Below are 17,748 nucleotides of genomic sequence, written 5' to 3'. Positions count from 1 at the left end.
TCACAAAGCACCAATGGTCATGTGGGCCATTCTGAATAGACCAGACGGCAAGAGGAAAAAAAACTGAAGGAAACACGCTGTAACTTGAAACCAAGGTTACACCAATCCCTGAAGTGCAGCATCATTTACATCCTTGCACACTTAAATAGTTTTCTTTAAATAAAAATGTTGCAGAGAGTTGCTCTAAAATTTGAAGGGACGGTCAAGGTTCAGAACAATTTGTAGACCTTATCTTTAAACACGTGGTATATAATACTATTATTCATACAGATGCAATACTGTTCAAAACAATACTTAACTGTCATGGCGATCATAGAACAAGGCCGATGCAAACCTCATGAACCTACACCACATTACAATGCACATATTTATAACATTTTTATTTTCACCTTTCAGGATGCATGTCATTACTGTTGCTTACCTCAGATTTTGAGGACATCTCTTCATCTAACGCCAAATCATCTGGATCTACAATGTCTTCAAATGGCGGTAAACTAGGTTTCTTTTTCTCTATTATTTCACTTTCCATTTTCACCTTTGCTGCTTTAACCTGCAATCTGTCCTTCATCAGCTTTTTTTCAGAAGAAAGTGGTTGTAGAGAAGCACCGGAAAGGGTTTTAAACGAAGATTCAGAACTGCTTTTCTTTCTCTTTTTGGCTACAAGTTCATCAGAGTCTGAATTAGGAGGCCTCTTTGTTGCCACCTTCACATCCTGCTGCAAGCCTCCTGCCCCAACCAGCATATTGTTGTTTTCCAATGATTTTGGCTCTCTGAACATTGGTTTTGGTTCCTTAAATGCCGTCTTAGGAACAGGTTTCTCATCTTTTAGTGGTTTGTTTTCTTTGGGTTTCTTTGAGGGCTCTTTGGAAGTTTTACTGTGTTCCCTGGAAGGTTCTTTAAAGGCACTTTTATGCTCTTTTGAGTCTCTCGATGGTTTGTCTTTGTGCTCTTTCATGGATTTGTGGGGCTTCGAGGAGCTGCTACTGCTGTTAGTGCTGCTGGTCTTGTTTGGATCCTGCAATAGAGAGATTTTCTATCAAAAAAAGTCATAACAAAACAAATCTTATGAACAAATTAACAAAACTGTGCTTCAATACAACACTGCATTGCCCAAACACAGGAGGCAATATTCAAATGGGTCAGGTGGCAATGGTTTAAAAGAATGATAATGGCTTAAAAGTCCTCATACAGTTAGAAAGGTAACATTTCTATCATGTAAAGTCTCACTTTTTCAGTACTTGTGAATCATTTTTAATGTATAATTCGGATATCAGTGGGGCTGTGATTAGTAGCAGTTCTGTGAAGTGAACTAGCGGGCTTGTGGTTGGCTATTAGATCTGAAAGGAGGAGACGGAGGTTCAAGGAGGGCAGAGAACATGAAACTATCACTGGATGATCACAGCTGACGTTACAATTGAAGCCTCCTGTAGTTGCTGACTAATTTGATAACTTTTCTTGCATAATCCTAGGAAATTGTGTTAATTTGGCAACTTCCAATCTTCAATACAATACCTATGGAACACTCAGGGGAAAAGCCACTTTAACTATTCAACGGTAGCGATACATCTTTGTGTTAAATCTAGAATATCTGAAATGTTGCCCTATTTTACAATCTCAAGATTTTGAAAAGCCACAAATATGTAACAAAATGTTTTTGAAAAAAATCTAAAATTATAAATAATAATCCTAGCATTTCATACAGTGCCTTATCATCAAAACACTCCACAGGATTTGTCGTAGTGACTGCATAGTTGTAGGTGAACACAACGCTTTGTCCCACAAACAGACATGAAGTAAAATGACTAATTTTAGCAAGGAGGGGAGGAATTCTGCTGATTTGCATCATCTTTTCTTGATTCAAATGCATCCCTGTGTGTGTCCATTTGGCCGCTGGACTTTTTGAAAGCCCTTTTATTAGTTCTCATTTGCAGATTTTTTTGGGGGGTGGGGTCATCCAAATATTATAATAATAATCCTTGCATTTGATATAGCGCTTTTCACGTCTTCTCGACGTCCCAAAGCGCTTCATAGAATATATTGTGAAGTGAATTGACTGTATATTTGTGGGCGAACGCGGCAGCCAATTGCGCACAGCAATGTCCCACAAACAGTCATATTCCACTCTTCCAGGCTAATCCCACAGTTTCTAACTCATACTGGCATAGTGTGTCCTGGTGACAACACACACATCTTGAGACTATACATGTAGAAAAAAGGAGTCATACAATGCTGGTGTCCCAAATAAAACCAAAGATGATTTCACAGGAACACATTTTTTTTATTTTGGAACGATTTATAAAGTTAAAATGCGCTAAGAAGAGGTTTTTTTAATTTTAAAAAAAGGCTTTGGCAGAACATACAAGAGGATTGCCATCAATTTATAAGGTTCTGAAAGAATTTAATCGTTTCTCTGAAAGAGTGTGGGGGTGGGGGGGGGGGGGGGGGGTGGGGGAGTGAGAGTTGTGCATTGGACCTGTTCACTGTAAATGATATTAAATACAATAGAACAAGAACAAATCGCAAACACACTGGGGAGATACTTGTGGAGCGCTTAGATTTTAATGGAAAATTCTAACCTTGTTAAAGAAAAACACTTGGAGATGGTACAGAAACAATACACACAGCTCCAGTCTTATTCCTTTCTCGTGATGCCTGCATATACAATGAGCTGTCCCTCACCCTTCTTCTGCAGTCAAGAAAATATAAAATCAGTTGAGATGGATGGAAAATCTCTCATCTTAATCACAAACATATGAGGTGAAAATCTGTAGATCTGCATTGGGATCTGAATTTGAAGAATGTGTCAGGTAGGCACTAACACATTTAAAAGAAAGTCGTCCAGAGTCATCTTTAAGCCTGGGCCAACTGACAAACAGAAAAAGGGCTAATCTGATCACTGCAATAAAGAACGCTTTTCAAAGCCAGGAAGATATACTGAGCGCAGTTTTAAAATTGAACCTTTCAAAACGGATTTCTGATAGCTCGTCGAAGTAATGGAAATTCTTTCTACATGCAGTATGCAGCACACTGGTACAGCTTCAAGCTCAGTGAAGGAAATCAGTGCGCCCTTAAAAGCACATGACCATTGTATAGAACAGGTATGGCCAACTTCCAGCCCGTGTGGCTACTTTATGCATGTATAATGCGGCCCGCAGGAGGCCCACAAGGTGACCATCCCTGCCACAGAACATTACAACACAGAAACAAGCCATTCGGTACAACATGTCTGTGCCAAACCCCTGCCCTCTATTCCTTTGTCTCTCACAGATACAGAACAAATGAATGTTACTTATAACATGCCCACATGTTTTGAGACAAACTTCAGTACTGTCGTAGAATTAAAACCAAACAAAACTGAACAAGACAAATGGCATACTATTCAAAAGCAGCATTTAGTGTTGAAGGTTGTTAAGAGTTTGGAATTCAATGCCATAAATGGCTATTGAGACCAGAGCAATTCAGCTTGGCTCAGTGGTAGCACTCTCACCTCAGAGTCAGAAGATTGTGGGTTCAATCCCCACGTTGGGACATGAATGCACGTAGTTCTAAGCTCACACTCCACAGCAGTGCTGGAGATGTGGTGCATTGACAGAGATGCCGTCCTTTGGATGAGACATTAAACCGAGGTCCCATCTGCCTGTTCAGATGGATATTAAAGATCCCATGGCACGAAAAGAAAAGGGAGTTTCTCCCAGTGTCCTGGCCAACAATCCTCCAAATAAAATTGGTCATTTGTTTCATGCCTGTTTGTGGGACATTACTGTGCACAATTGTGCTGCTGCATTTGCCTACAAATACACAGTCACTTCATTCCACATTAATTCCTCTGAAGCACTTTGAGAGATCATACCAACATGATAAGGAGCTGTGGAGTCCTGTAGCTCAGTGGTTAGAGCACTCGCTTTGCAAGCGAGAGACCTGAGTTCAATTCCAGACAGAGGGCGAAACCTTGGGCAAGTTTCCTTACTCCACACGCCTAATAATAATCCCTCCAAAACCAAAAACAATAATAAAATTGGCATTTTCAATCTACGACTGTTTGTGGGACATTGCTGTGCGCAATTGGCTGCCGCGTTCGCCCACAAATTTACAGTCAATTCACTTTACAGTGTGTTCTGTGAAGCGCTTTGGGACGTCCTTCCGACGTGAAAAGCGCTATATCAAATGCAAGGATTATTTATACCAAATGCAATGATTATTATTATATTATTATAAGTCAAAGGTAGCTAAATAAACACTTGGGCAATATAAAAGTAAGTTTAATTAAAAGAAAAGTGACTTAGTATTGCAGATAGCAGTGGCAGAGACACAACTGATTAAATGGCCCCATTCTGGGGTGAAAATGTTTATGATTCTAGATTAAGAATCAAATAATAAAATGCTAAAAAACACACTTTATATTAAGATTTAGATATTTAGTCACCAATAAGGCTCCCATTCTTACAATGCAATGCATCTCATGAGGGATAAATACGATTATTGAAAATTGATGAGATGTTGACATAAGTAATGTTGCTAATGTTTTGATGTATTTAACAGCATTCCCAAGAGAGAATTGTTAAACACACTGCAACTCTCCCATGAGGTTTGTGTTCAGATTGGTAAAGTTGAAAGAAAAACACGAGACACATTGTCATCATGTTTCCTGTTTTTTAAAATAAATTCCCCCCCCCATTGCTGCATTCTCTGTGAGCCAGGTGTCTGAGGCAGCCTACTGCATTGACTCGCCTTGGCTATCAGTATGTTGTGATCAGATGAGTTTTCTTTCAAGCTTTTCTCACCTTTCTACTTCACCTCCTCTTCGTTTTTCTTTCTCCCCCCACCCCCATAAAAACAGCTGCCCAACAGTCTATTACAGAACTACCACAACTCACCCAGAGAGAGAATGTGAGCTCAAAAGAACAGTCAAGGTTGGTATCCTAACTGGTGACGCTCTGGTCTGGCACTCGGGGTTCTGTTACTGAAGACCCTGGACTAAAGAGCTAGGTTTCTGATCAGTAATAACAGAGAGAGGAGAGACTGTAGCTTCAGACTTTTTTGACATCATACCTGTGCACAAGTCCATTAACTGCTATAAAACATCAGCTCAAGCCACTTATCTCAAGCTTTTAAATCCATAGCTATGAATTATGATAATGCTGACTTTCTTCATAGTTAGACTGGAGTTGAAAACTGACCTTTGACCCATGTGAGGGCTTGCTTTTCTTCCCTTCAGAAAGAGTCAAGGGGTTACTAGGAAGGGCAGGGGGATGAAGATGCAGTCCAGAAGGGGCTGGTGTTCCATCTGACATCAACATAATCTGTCACAAAAATTACACAAATCTTAGCAAATTCAGGGTAGTTGACATTACCCACTGCTTATGGGAAAAAAAGCTGCACCGCTGAAAGATTCTGTTTAAGGGGATCTGCAAATCATATCTATAGGTTTACGATTGCCATTTCATAACCTATGAAAATAGACATTCTTCTCTAGCCTCAGCTATTTTTCCCTGGATAGGATTAAAGAGAAGGGAAGCTGAAAGAGAGAGAGGAAAAAAAGAGATAGCCCACCACAAGTTCTGTAGAACTCTGCGTGGACTAAAAGTTTTAAGTTTGTGATTTAAGAAAAGAAAAACCTTAATATATATTGTATGCTTAGGAAATTTCTATTTCACAGAGTCTGCACCCAAACAAACCAATGATTTCAAACTTAAGCACGTTGAAAGCTCAGAGGACAATCCTCAAGTGAACTGCAGTTCAACTCGTAAAAACATTTAACAGGACTCAATTGTTTCTGCAATTCTCACAGAATAAATAAAAAGCATCTGGAAAAAAATGAGACAATGATGAGCATTTCTAAACTAAACTTCTGACAAACAACACAATGAACAATGTGGCTTTGGTTATTGGTTTTGAGGATATTTTTCAGCAGAGTACCTCGCCTTGGAAGTGTGCTCTGCCACAAAGGTGGATAACTGGGATTTTTTAAAATAAAAAACAACTATTTTAAAGGCTGTCAAGATCTCAAGGCGTTCCACAGGGGAGCTGCAAATCATTTTATTGGATTCTGAAATCGCCAGGATATCTCAAAGTCCATTTGTTGAGCAGTGAAGAGAATCTTTGAAAAATGTAAAAAAAATTAAACCATCTTTATTTTTGTTGGGAAGCAATTTGTTCTAATTGTGTCTGATGTTAAGTAAGGGCTTGAACATGCGATGAACAAATTAAGGAAATTTCCAAACGGCAAGTTGTTGTACTAATTGTACTAATTTCAGTTTACGACTGAAATTGCACAACCCACATCCAATGTCACCAAATAATTCAAATCACAGCCCTGAAGACTGGCAGAGGCAATTCTTCAGGTAACTTTTTCCTTTTGGTTTTGTTGTTAAACTTTACCTCACCCTCAAACGAATAAGCAGCCCCAAAAACAAAAACTGCTGACCGCAATTGCAAACTAAGTCAATCGCAACCAATGGCTTTACTTTCCTTTTTGGGGGGGTCAGCCGAGTGCCTGACACATGCGTAAACCCATCACCATGCCGAAGAGTATCCAAATCAAACTGAGCATTCCATGTATCCCACTTACACATGGAAATTCCAGAGATAAATTGTTGGAATGAAATGCGCTCTCTCTTCCTGGAGGGACGCATAGAAATATAGGATGGGTGCATGGAAATCTCAGTTTGGCAGCCAGTAAGGAGTATAAAAATAAGCAATATTTTTTTCGAAAAGCAAAGACATCAAGGGAAATACTGAACACAAGATTGTAAAGAACATTTATAACCATCAATTAAGAGTGGAAGGTAGTGTTGACCCAGTTAAAATACAAAAGCAAAAAAAGGTACCTTACACCAGCCTTTTCTCAGAGAAAAATCTACACCAAATTAGATCTCCAGAAATTGCAGGGAGGAATAAAACAGCATGCAAACAATGATGCCTACAGTTTTACAAGGATTAGATCCACGTAAAATAGAAAGCACCCAATCTACACAGTTTGCTCCCACACAACTTGAACTCAAACATCTTAAAGGCGATTAGAATAAACCTAGCATAAATTTAGATTCTCTGAATTTGGGCGAGATTCTGATGGACTGGAAAATGGCGAGTGTAACTAGCATTTGTTTTTAAAAAAATGACCTGGAAATATACCTGGAAGCTAGCAAATTTACAATCAGTTTTTCGCAAAAATCTTTGAAAATTTTGAGAGAGATCAAGTAGTTGAACACTTGGAAAAACATAACTTGATAAGGATAGTCAGCGTGACTTCAGGAAAGGGAGGTCATGTTTAACTAACCTGCTGGAATTGTTGCAGACATTACTGACATGGAGGGCAGGGGAAATTAAGCTGATTTCTTGGAAAGGAGTCATGCAACGTGAGGAATAGCGAAGCTGGTTAGAAAATTGTCCGAAGAAATAGGAAACAAATGGGAACCTTTTAGATTTGAAAGATGTTGAGAGCTGGATACCCCATTGGGTTTGGACTTGAGATCCTTGCCAATCTTAATACACATTCAAGACATGAATCTCACAAGATTTCTGAGGACACTAGGAGGCAGAACATACGATGAGAAACAACACAACTAGATTCTAAGAATTAAATAGGAATGTAAAGAAAAGCAGCAGAGTTGGAAATTTGGAATGAAACAGAAGCTGGATAACCCTCAAAAACTACAGTTTAATGAAACGGTATGCCACAAAATGCCCCTTTACATGATGAATAGAAAGTTGTAGAAAGTTTTTAGAATTCCATGATTTGGAGTACCTTCAATTTAAGAAAAAGCATGTGAATCTCATACAGCTCTGTTTAAATAAAACCTTCCAAACTGATGACTATTCATTCACCTTAAACCCTCTGATCTGGAATGAGGTGGGTGTATCGTTTTCTTCCAAGTTATCCTGGTAAAAAAAATTACAGAAGTGCTTTAATACCACATTGCCAACAACCTGTCAGATTGTGGAAATACACATGGGGGGCAACTAATGCACTGTGAATTTTTGGGGGAGATTTCTTGTAATCCGGAAATAGAAAGCCCCAATTCGCTGATGTTTGTTTCCATTGCATCAAAGCTACAGGGGGTCGTGATTGGCGTCAGTAACATTAAGTGCAATTTGAATGGAAGCTCTCTACTTTTGACATGGCAATAACACAGCAATGTCAGTGGGAGTTTGGGTTGGCATTATCTGGCAGTCTTTAGTGCATAAACTAAGGAAATGTATTCAGCAATGATGCCAATTGTAATCAGTACAGCTTTTTCTTGTACAAAATGATTCCTGGCAGCCCAATCACCCCAGTACTTGCAAGGTTTCATTAGAATCTTGTCAGAGAACAGCTCGATTCTACTCAACTACAAATCACTTCGTGCCCTAGAAACATCCTACTCTCCAACCTGCTCACACTCTACCCCTTCTCTGACTGTCCCCAACCTCCAATGTCGACGGCTGTGCCTTCAGTCACTATGCCCTGATCCTATGGAACTCACTGCTTCAATCCCTTTGGCTTGCCCCCTTTTTGCCCATCATCAGATCATAACTGAAGACTTTCCTCTTTGACCATGTCTATGGTCACCTCCCCTTTCTCCCTAGCTAGGTGTCAAACTCCACCATTGTTCAGCACTCCGAGTCGCTACCCTGTTTGAAGATCACTATGTAAATGCCAGTTGTTGTGGTTGGCTGCCAAAAAATCATAAAAGCATAAAATCTACAAACCCTAAGTAATTGCAAGAATTTTAAGAATATTTAGTTGAATTCACCAAAGTATTAAGAAAATCTTTTACCGACAGAGCCAAGTGCCAAAGGCAAGTGGCTGTCAAGCTCAAATGTAAATTCACTCATTAATAAGGACCATTAGATTTTTTTTAAAAATACTGTAACGAATTTTGACCAGACAAAAACCTCATGAAAGCGAATAAGTAAACAAATAACTTTCTCTCTAATTTTGGAAAAGAAACAAATCAACCAATTGATTTGCATTGTATGGGATGGTGCCCACATTTCAGTTTCCGGGAATGAATGCACAAAGATTTTGGGATTCACACAAGTTACTTAGGGAAACAATGTAAACATCTAGAATAAGCTTTCATGTATGTAACATTATGCATGCGCCCAACTGGATCTTTCAAAGATGCAAAAAAGTCTAAATGTTTAGTAACAGTGTAGAGTTAGAAATAGAAAACTCATAGAAAGAGACAAAATTCAGAGAGAAAGGGAGACACACACATAGAAATGCAGAGTGAGAAAGAGACAGAGAAAGATTTCCACTGAATTTACCTGGGCTTTTTGTGTCAAATTCCACATTCCAATTTTCTCCCACTTTTTTCAAGCAAACAAAAAATCAGGTCCCAAAATATCCAGGGTCTTTTTACTTTGTGAACAAAAAGAGTACTTTAATGGTCCTTGCTAATTAAACACTCCAACTCTCCCAATATCTGTCTATGAAGAGGTATTTTAGTAAAAAGTCACACAGACAAGAAGGTCAGAAGTTCAAGTCCCCATCTATGAGTAAGTTGATCTCAGCCAGGCTCTACAATTGGTCTCAGGACTCCTAGTTAGGGAGGAAACAAAACACAAGGGCTTTTGCTCCCAATTGTTATTCAGTGACAACTGCTGAAAAATGCGAGTGCTTGAACTCTAGAGAAGGATAGGATTTCCATTACGATGCCTAACCTCATCAAATACAATATATGATTTAATTTCAAGGGCATTTAGCAACAAGTATAAAGAAGTTATTCTAACACTGCGAGGTTCACTGTCAGAGCCACACTTGGAATACCACGTGCAGTTTTTACAACCCTTCTTCAAAGGTATTTGATAAGGTGCAGATAAGAGTGATGAGGGTGATTCTAGAACTTAAGAGCCTTAACTTATGAAGAGACTCAACAACAAAATTACATTTATAGAGCGCCTTTCACGTCGGGAGGATGTCCCAAGGCGCTGGACAGTCAAGGGTCAGGACCCGAGCAGGGGGGAGGGGTGGGATAGGGGTGAGGGAAGGCAGAGAGGTGGGAGGGCGACCGAAGGCACGATCGAAGAGGAGAGTCTTGAGGCCGGCCTTGAAGGAGGCAAGGGAGGAAACGAGGCAAAGGAACTGTGGGTTGGAGTGCCAGAGTGTGGGGGCAGAGAGGCTGAAAGCTCAGCCACCGATGGTAGGGCGGGAGACATGGAGCAGACCAGAGCCCGCTGAACAGAGGGAATAGACAGTTTGGTAGGGGGTCAGCAGGTCAGAGAGGTAGGAGGAGGCAAGGCCATGGATGGCTTTGAAAGTGAGGACAAGGATCTTGAATTCGATCCTCTGAGGGATGGGGAGCCAGTGGAGTCGGGGAGGGTGGGAGTGGTGGGGTCATGGAGCCTGGTGCGCGAGATTACACGAGCTGCTGAGTTTTGGATGATTTGCAGCTTGCGAAGGGAAGATATAACAAAAATCAGAGTGGGGGAAAACATGATATAGCTCTTAAATGTTAAAACATAGATTAAATAAATACAAACTTACAATTGGACAGATTGTAAAAGAATTTTTTTCTTGGTCAACCAGGTGCCTGACATATGCAGAAACCCATGGCCTTGCTTGAGACAATTCGAATCAGACTGAGCTCCACATATCCATTCCATCCACACATGGAAATTTCTCATTTGTCTGAAATGGATCCTCACTCTCTCCCCAGATGGATGCACCCTCCTCACCTAATTTCAAAAAGTATTAGTTGCAGTTTGGACAAGAGCTAAGGCCTGATAATCACAGAGTGCAAGTTGGGGTATTCATTTAGTTTATAATAATAATACTCACATTTGATACAGCACTTTATCATACTGTTGAGACATCTCAAAGTGCTTCACAGAATATATTGGAAAGGGAATTAACTGTGTATTTTGTGGGAAAAACATGACAACCAATTGCGCACAGCAGTCTCCCACAAACAGTCGTGGATTGAGTGACCAAATTGTTTTTGGAGGGATTATTACCCCCGGGAAGCGATCTAACAATCGACTAACTACCAGGTTCCTACTTGCTCAGTAAACAGAATATGTGAAGTTAGGAAAATTGCCTAAGGTTTTGCCCTGCCCAGGAAACGTACCCCCGTCCTCTTGCTAGTAAAGCGAGTTTAACTCTAATATAGTTTTGCTATGACCATCCTACCCATTCGGGCTTTGTCTTACAGGGATAACAGGAGCCAAAAGGGAAGAATCCCTATTCCAAGAGAGCTAGCCTGACGTTTCAAGTTCTGCTTACTGGCTAGGCTGTCATCAACAGTGTTTTGCAGGACTGTGGACCAGCCTGGCTCAGGAAACGGACCACCAAAACCGCACAGAGGATCAACCCGATTCCAAATTGAGGGTTATTAAAATGCGGAATGCTTCACCACAAACATTTGTTGATGCTGCATCAATCATCAGCATTTAAAAGAATTTTTTAAAAAATATTAGAACAGTATAGGAAAAGCAGAGTGATTGGAACAGAGAGGTTTGCGGGGAGAGCTACCAGGGCAGATAGGATTGGCTGAACAGACTTTTATGTGGTAAATAGTCTCCATTTCTTGATCGCTTTCCAGTGACCCCTGCTGGAAGCTGTATGCTATAGTCATCAGGAGAGGACAGGAAAGCGCTCTGCTGTGATGCCCCATGTACGGTTGCCAACCTTCCGGTTTTGGAAAGTCTGGATTTAATAATAATAATCCTTGCATTTGATATAGCGCCTTATCACATCTTCAACTCATCTCAAAGCACTTCACAGTATACTGTAAAGCGAATTGATTATATATTTTGTGGGCGAAACATGGCAGCAATTGCGCACGGCAGTGTCCCACAAATAATCGTGGATTGAGTGACCAATCCACCAATCGGTTCCTACTTACTGCTAGGTAAATAGAGGCATGTGGAGTAAGGCAACCTGTTGCTTGCGAGGCAAGTGCTCTAACCAATTTGCTACAGGACTCCACAAGGGTATCTGTGTAATGTCTGGTCAGAAGCATTGACACCAAAAGATCAGTTTTTGCCCACAGGCAACGGCCCGTGGGAACGAAACCGAGTGTGGAACTACAATTTCTAGCATTCCCCTTTCCCGGGCATGCACAGAGCATGCACATAAAACAAATAATACTGGTGTCTGGTTTTGAAAAACTGGAAAGTTGGCAACCCTAGTCTCACGTGGTTTAACAGCCGGCCGGTTAAATGGTTAAACTGCATGGTCTCACACATCAAGAATGCCCACTTTAGCCAACCCCCAGCAAAATAGCCAGGAGAGAAAAATCTGATGCCATGAAGTCTAAGAAACCACATCAGAGAACTTACTCAGCAGGTTAAGCGATAAAAACTATTTAAAAAAGTATTTAACTATTCATGCCTCATGAACAGCCAGATAGAAATAGATAACTTATCTTCCATTCATATTTTTCCAACAAAAGTCTACTGCTGGATGGTCCAACATTTTGGCTGCTGAGGGTCTGATGCCAGATATCAGAAATATCCGTGGGACACATAAGCAATATTTTATCCTGACTAGCCAGTCCCGTTGTCGGGAGACTGTGGTGATGTCTCCTGATTGGCTCGGGGCCTGCTTGTCGCCTGTAGTTGCTAGTAGGACAATGATATTGGAAATGGTTTGTGGATGGGATGAAATCATCCACCAGCCGTCAGTTCAACCACCCTGGTCTACTGTATCAGCTGGAAAATTGACTTGATATCATTGTTTTGCTATTGGCACACTTTGAGTTGGACAATCAAGGGTTTACAATTCAGGTTTACACAATGAAACAAGTCCACAACTTACACAGATGTTCAACCGAACACAACACAAGTTTCCTCTCTAGAGGAATAATCATCACCTGCTGTGTGAAGACAATGAGAAAAAAACAGAAACTACTGTACAGGCAATTACATTGTCACTGCAACGTGTATCCAGAATCAAACTGCCAGTGTGACTGCCAGAAAATTAGTTGTAACAACACCTAAAATCTAATGAGGAGGGGGCGGGGAACAGAAATAAGGCTAAGAGACTGCAATTTAATTCTGAGCTTGTCAATATGTGCAAGTTCATTTCCTGTGGGTTTTCAATGTTCCAAGCCCTGGGCCAAATAGAAGGTTTAATACATTTCTCAGGAAGTTACAGTGTGCACAAAAGTTCACCATGGACATCAACATGCTTCAGTTTGTCATGTAAATCCCTCACTGATACTTTCTTATAGCCACTCATAACCACTGTACTGTACTTCTCTGTGCAACATATACTAGGTACCTTGTTCTGCAAATTGCGTCTCTTTGATAGGACCAAACATATTCTGTGGGTCAATCTCAGAAGTTACCAAACTACAGAAGTTACAGGTTTGTACCAATCTAACCTACTCTGCATTTAGCCTATCCTGGCCCGATTAATATTTATTAATCGGGTTTACACAATGAAACAAGACCACAACTTACACAGATGTAATCCTTACATTTGATATAGTATTTTTCATGAGGTGTTGTATCAACAATTGATACAAAGAGCTATAGGTCTTGTTTTTTTGGTTGTGTTGGTCATTTGGATGATGTCCATAATACAGCAAATAATGTACATCTTTACCAATGCCTTGCCTCCTTTCAACCTAGGTCCATCAAAACAATGGTCCTTGTACATCACATTGACTGCACCAGATTGTAGCATCCTCAATAGCACCCAATGAAAGCTAACTAAATGTACTGATCAATGAATCAGTACTGCTACATTTACACCAGCCACTGTTGAAAGGAAAGCAGAACCTACCCCTCCCGCTTTCAGCAGCTTTCGTCGGAACTCCTCGGTTGGATTGTTGAAGGTGAGTTTCTCACAACGAAGATGATTTACAGGTGGGTGTCCTTCAAGGTGCAGAAATAAGTCATAATCAAAGCGTACTTTCTTAGGTTCTTCCTGAAGGGGGAAAAAAAGACCCAAACTGAGATTGGTTTTGCAAAATAAATCTCTCCAGAGGTCAATAATGCAGTCGGTTTGGATTAATTCCAGATTTGCAAAAAAAGGTAAATTTTGGTAATCCCAAATCACTACTCAAAGATCTAAATCATAAACAAGATTAAAAAATATATATATTTAAGGTAAACCTGCTATAGATTCAAGCTCATCACTAATTGTGTTTCATCAAAAACAAAGTATTGTAATGTTTCTTGAGATAATCTTGTATTGGTCCTGAATAAAACGGCGAAGGTATCATAGGGCAAGTTTCAACCATCAGTCAGCTGTGTGCAAAGTTCCTGTGTGCTCAATATCTTTAAAAAGAGTGAATTTCATTTTGCTTTAAAGCAAAAGTTACATTCTTAATTGCCAGTAGAATGGAGGTAAGGAATAAAGAATGAAATCAGAGGAAATATCAGCCAATGTTAGTTGATTAGTTCCTGCGAGACCTGATATATCAGCCTTCCAGTGATAACCTGAACACAAAACCTGTGGAAAATTTATTTTCTGAGGCATTTACCAACAGTGGACAAGTGTGAAGAATAGTGAGGGAGTGAAACACGAATGTATCAAATGAACTCTAGGCTCTCCTGTTGGATAAGATGGTAAAGGCATTGCCTGGTGGACCAATTGACGATACAGACTATTGCAAGTTCCAATTATTGCAGGTGCTTGCTCATAATTGCTATCCATTGGAAGACATATTTAAGACTAGGGTGACCACATTTTATAAACCGAATCCAGGGAGTTCAAAAAAATTGAACTCACCACAATTGCTAATGCTGGCAGGACTGCGAAAGCTTGTTGGAATAATGACTACTTCTCTGATGAGTGTATCTGTTTTAGAACTTTATTATTCTTGCTCAGTTTGTTGCTGAACTCAAGACAGGGCAAGTTTGCCAGGGACACAACACCTCATCAGGGGACTGTCCCCGGAAATCAGAGACGTAAGTTCACCCGAGCTTAGACATTGCATGAGGACAGAATTGGGCTGAGTTGTGACACTCACTGAGATCAAATTGCCTGGCAGATCTTACCATGAAGGTTCACATATGAACAAAGGTTATTTGGGCAAGCTAACAGACTTCCCCATTTCTACTGCAGTTCGGTTCCATGGGCAGTAGACATAGGAAAGGGGGTAGGAGTCAAAACAGCTTAAGGATGGGAGAGAAACAAATTGCCGAAATAAGATTGAAAAAAGTCCCTTCTCACCTCTCTTTCTCCTTTAATTGGAGAGTCTTTATTTTAAATTGCAAATTTTAATTTGGTAGTCATGATAATATTAAAAATATGGGTGCTCCAGGTGTCAAAGTTGAAAAATTCACTGTTCTCATCTGCAGTCCTATTGTTAGGTTCTGCAGACGTTCTGGTCTATTACACAAATGCTAATGTGAACGAGCACAACAAGGCTCCTGACTCCATTAGAAACTCAATAGTTACTTCTTGTGGATTAATTGCAAATACATCAAAAGTTGGTTAATGGACCCCAGAGGTAAAAAAAAACTCAGTGGAGTGGAGAATTAATTTAAAAATCAATTACAAAAGCTTTTCATTATCATTTTGATATTTTGTTTTTTTTAACTACATTAGAAATTTTATCTTGAATTTCGATGTGAATTATTTATAGAAACATTTATGGGCAGATGTGTAAATCAGACAAACGCCCCAATACCAATATATCACCAGCGTTGCTACATTTCTTAAAGGAGCACCAACATCATTCAAAAGAGGTATGGGAGAACATTTCCCCCTTCCCCAGTTTGAAAACCATGCATTTCATCCAAAAGATTTCCATCTCAATGAAAAGTTGCTATTCTTTTCCTCCCCAAAATAGGGACAGTCCCATTCAATTCAAGCTATTTTGCAACCTATTAGATAAAACATTAATATCCAAATAGACAAGTTGCATAATTAAGTGCAACCCCTGATTTTTTAAAAATAATTAGTTTTAGACAGTATGTTAGCTGATTCACGCAGCAAATTGAATCAGCTCCCTTCCCCCCACCCCCAAATTCAACCTGCAAACTATTTTGCAACGTCTAGCAGTGCATACAGTATATAGCAAAAAGACTTATCCTATATTTTTAATATATATACATGTATATATATCAAAGCATTAGGATGGTAAAATATATTTTTTTAAAACCACTCTACCTTGTTTTTGAAGTACACCTCAATCGGCATTATAAAACCAGCGTATCCGGACTCCTCCACTTTGTATGGTGGATCCTTGCACACTGCACTCAGAAAGCAAACAATTAAAAAATAATTCAGGAATAACATACCCATGGTCAACATAATACATATGACGCATATTGTCTTTATAAAATGACGCACTTTCAGAAAACACTTTATTGAAACAAGTGCTACGTGACTAATAGTATCTGAGAAAGTATGTGGTCTTTAATATTTTTTGGCGAAGGGCAATTTCTTCATGAATCCCTTTTTTCTGTAGAACTGATTGCAACTCAATAAACCCATTGCAGTCACTGGAGATCAGTACCATGACAAATACATCTGTACATTTAAAAGAAAATCCACATGCCACTCAACAGAGCTTTGTAAATATCTTTTTTTTAAAAAAACTCACATCTGTAAGCCTTTCCTGGCTGCTCACCACTGAGTGAGCAGCTGTTTAAACAGGGGAAAAACTCAAACACAATAATCGTATCAAGAATTGTAGACAGGGTAGGAAATCCAATACACACACACCCACACAGCAACTAAACCCTGGCAGCAACTTTAATCTGGAAAATTCAGCAATTTTCCATCATGCCAATTTCAAATCATAGAAAGAAATGTAAGAATTGATATGTCTCAGGATATGGATTTGGAAGAGGGAGATAAACCCAGAACGAAATTCACTAATACACCGAGGCAGCAGGATAAGAGGGGTCCAGGGCTGTGAAGGATTACTTAAGACAGACAACAGGAAGCATTCTCTTACACAGAGGTAATTATTTCATAATAATAATTATTTGATTCCTTTCACATAGGGAGGACATTGTAATAGCTGGGACACATTACCAGGAAAGGTGATTGAGACAATGATGTTGTACTGTACTCATTAAGAGACAGCTTGATGCTGACATCGTGAGGAGAGTAGGGAGGGGCTCTTGTGATGTCTGTCCAAACCCAAGTTGTGTAGATAAAATATACAAGACAATTTTCGCCCACAAAATATACAGTCAATTACTTTACAGTATATTCTGTGAAGCGCTTTGAAACGCCTCAAGGAAGTGATAAAGCACTATATCAAATGCAAGGATTATTATTATTATAATAAGTTCCAATTTGGGCAAGTCATTAAAAAATGGTAATCAGTGGATGTTGAAAGGCTTTAACAGTGATGGCCGGGAGTAGGGGGAGAGGAGAAAATGAACGAAGACAAAGTGTTTTTTCCCCCACAAAAAAAACAATCATCACTTAGGAAGTGACATCATTTGATAGCTCTCATACAATTCTTAGCAACTAGAAAAGCCAGAGCAAACCCCTTGAACGTGTGGGGCAGGAACAGAAAGGTAAATGAAATGCATCAAGAAACCAACAAAAAGAGGGTCAACGCGAATGAAATGAGAAAAAAAAACCTTTAAGTACACAAAAAATAATCCTTAAGAATTACTTTGCCTGACACGCACGCCTACACTGTGTTCACAGATATAATGCAGTGTTTCGTACTGCAGTTCTTCATGCTCCAGCATATCAATATTCAAACAATGTTGCTGTGAAGAAGTCATATATATATTTGGATTGACTGCCAAAGAGTTATGAACCAAGGTGAACGAAGCAACAGTACACATCCACCCACTGCCTCTGATGATCAAGTTTGCCTGCAAAGCAGGAGAAAGCTC

General features: G+C 39.7%; 1 protein-coding gene across 1 annotated transcript in view; it reads right to left on the bottom strand.

Moving 5' to 3' along the window:
* mllt3 (MLLT3 super elongation complex subunit) overlaps positions 1-16,186 on the bottom strand; it is a 57,849-nt gene extending 41,663 nt beyond the window's left edge. The window contains exons 1-4 of the mRNA XM_042345173.1: positions 16,183-16,186; positions 16,052-16,134; positions 13,715-13,858; positions 422-1,015 (exon numbers count right to left, since the gene is read on the bottom strand). Of these exons, the coding sequence (XP_042201107.1) occupies positions 422-1,015; positions 13,715-13,858; positions 16,052-16,134; positions 16,183-16,186 (825 nt within the window). The remainder of the gene's footprint in view (positions 1-421; positions 1,016-13,714; positions 13,859-16,051; positions 16,135-16,182) is intronic.
* Between the last annotated feature and the right edge of the window lie 1,562 nt (positions 16,187-17,748).

Source organism: Callorhinchus milii, unplaced genomic scaffold (assembly GCF_018977255.1).
Source record: "Callorhinchus milii isolate IMCB2004 unplaced genomic scaffold, IMCB_Cmil_1.0 Scaffold32, whole genome shotgun sequence".
NCBI lineage: Eukaryota > Metazoa > Chordata > Chondrichthyes > Chimaeriformes > Callorhinchidae > Callorhinchus > Callorhinchus milii.
The sequence above is the reverse complement of the archived record's forward strand: the minus strand, read 5'-3'. Positions and strand labels throughout refer to the sequence as shown.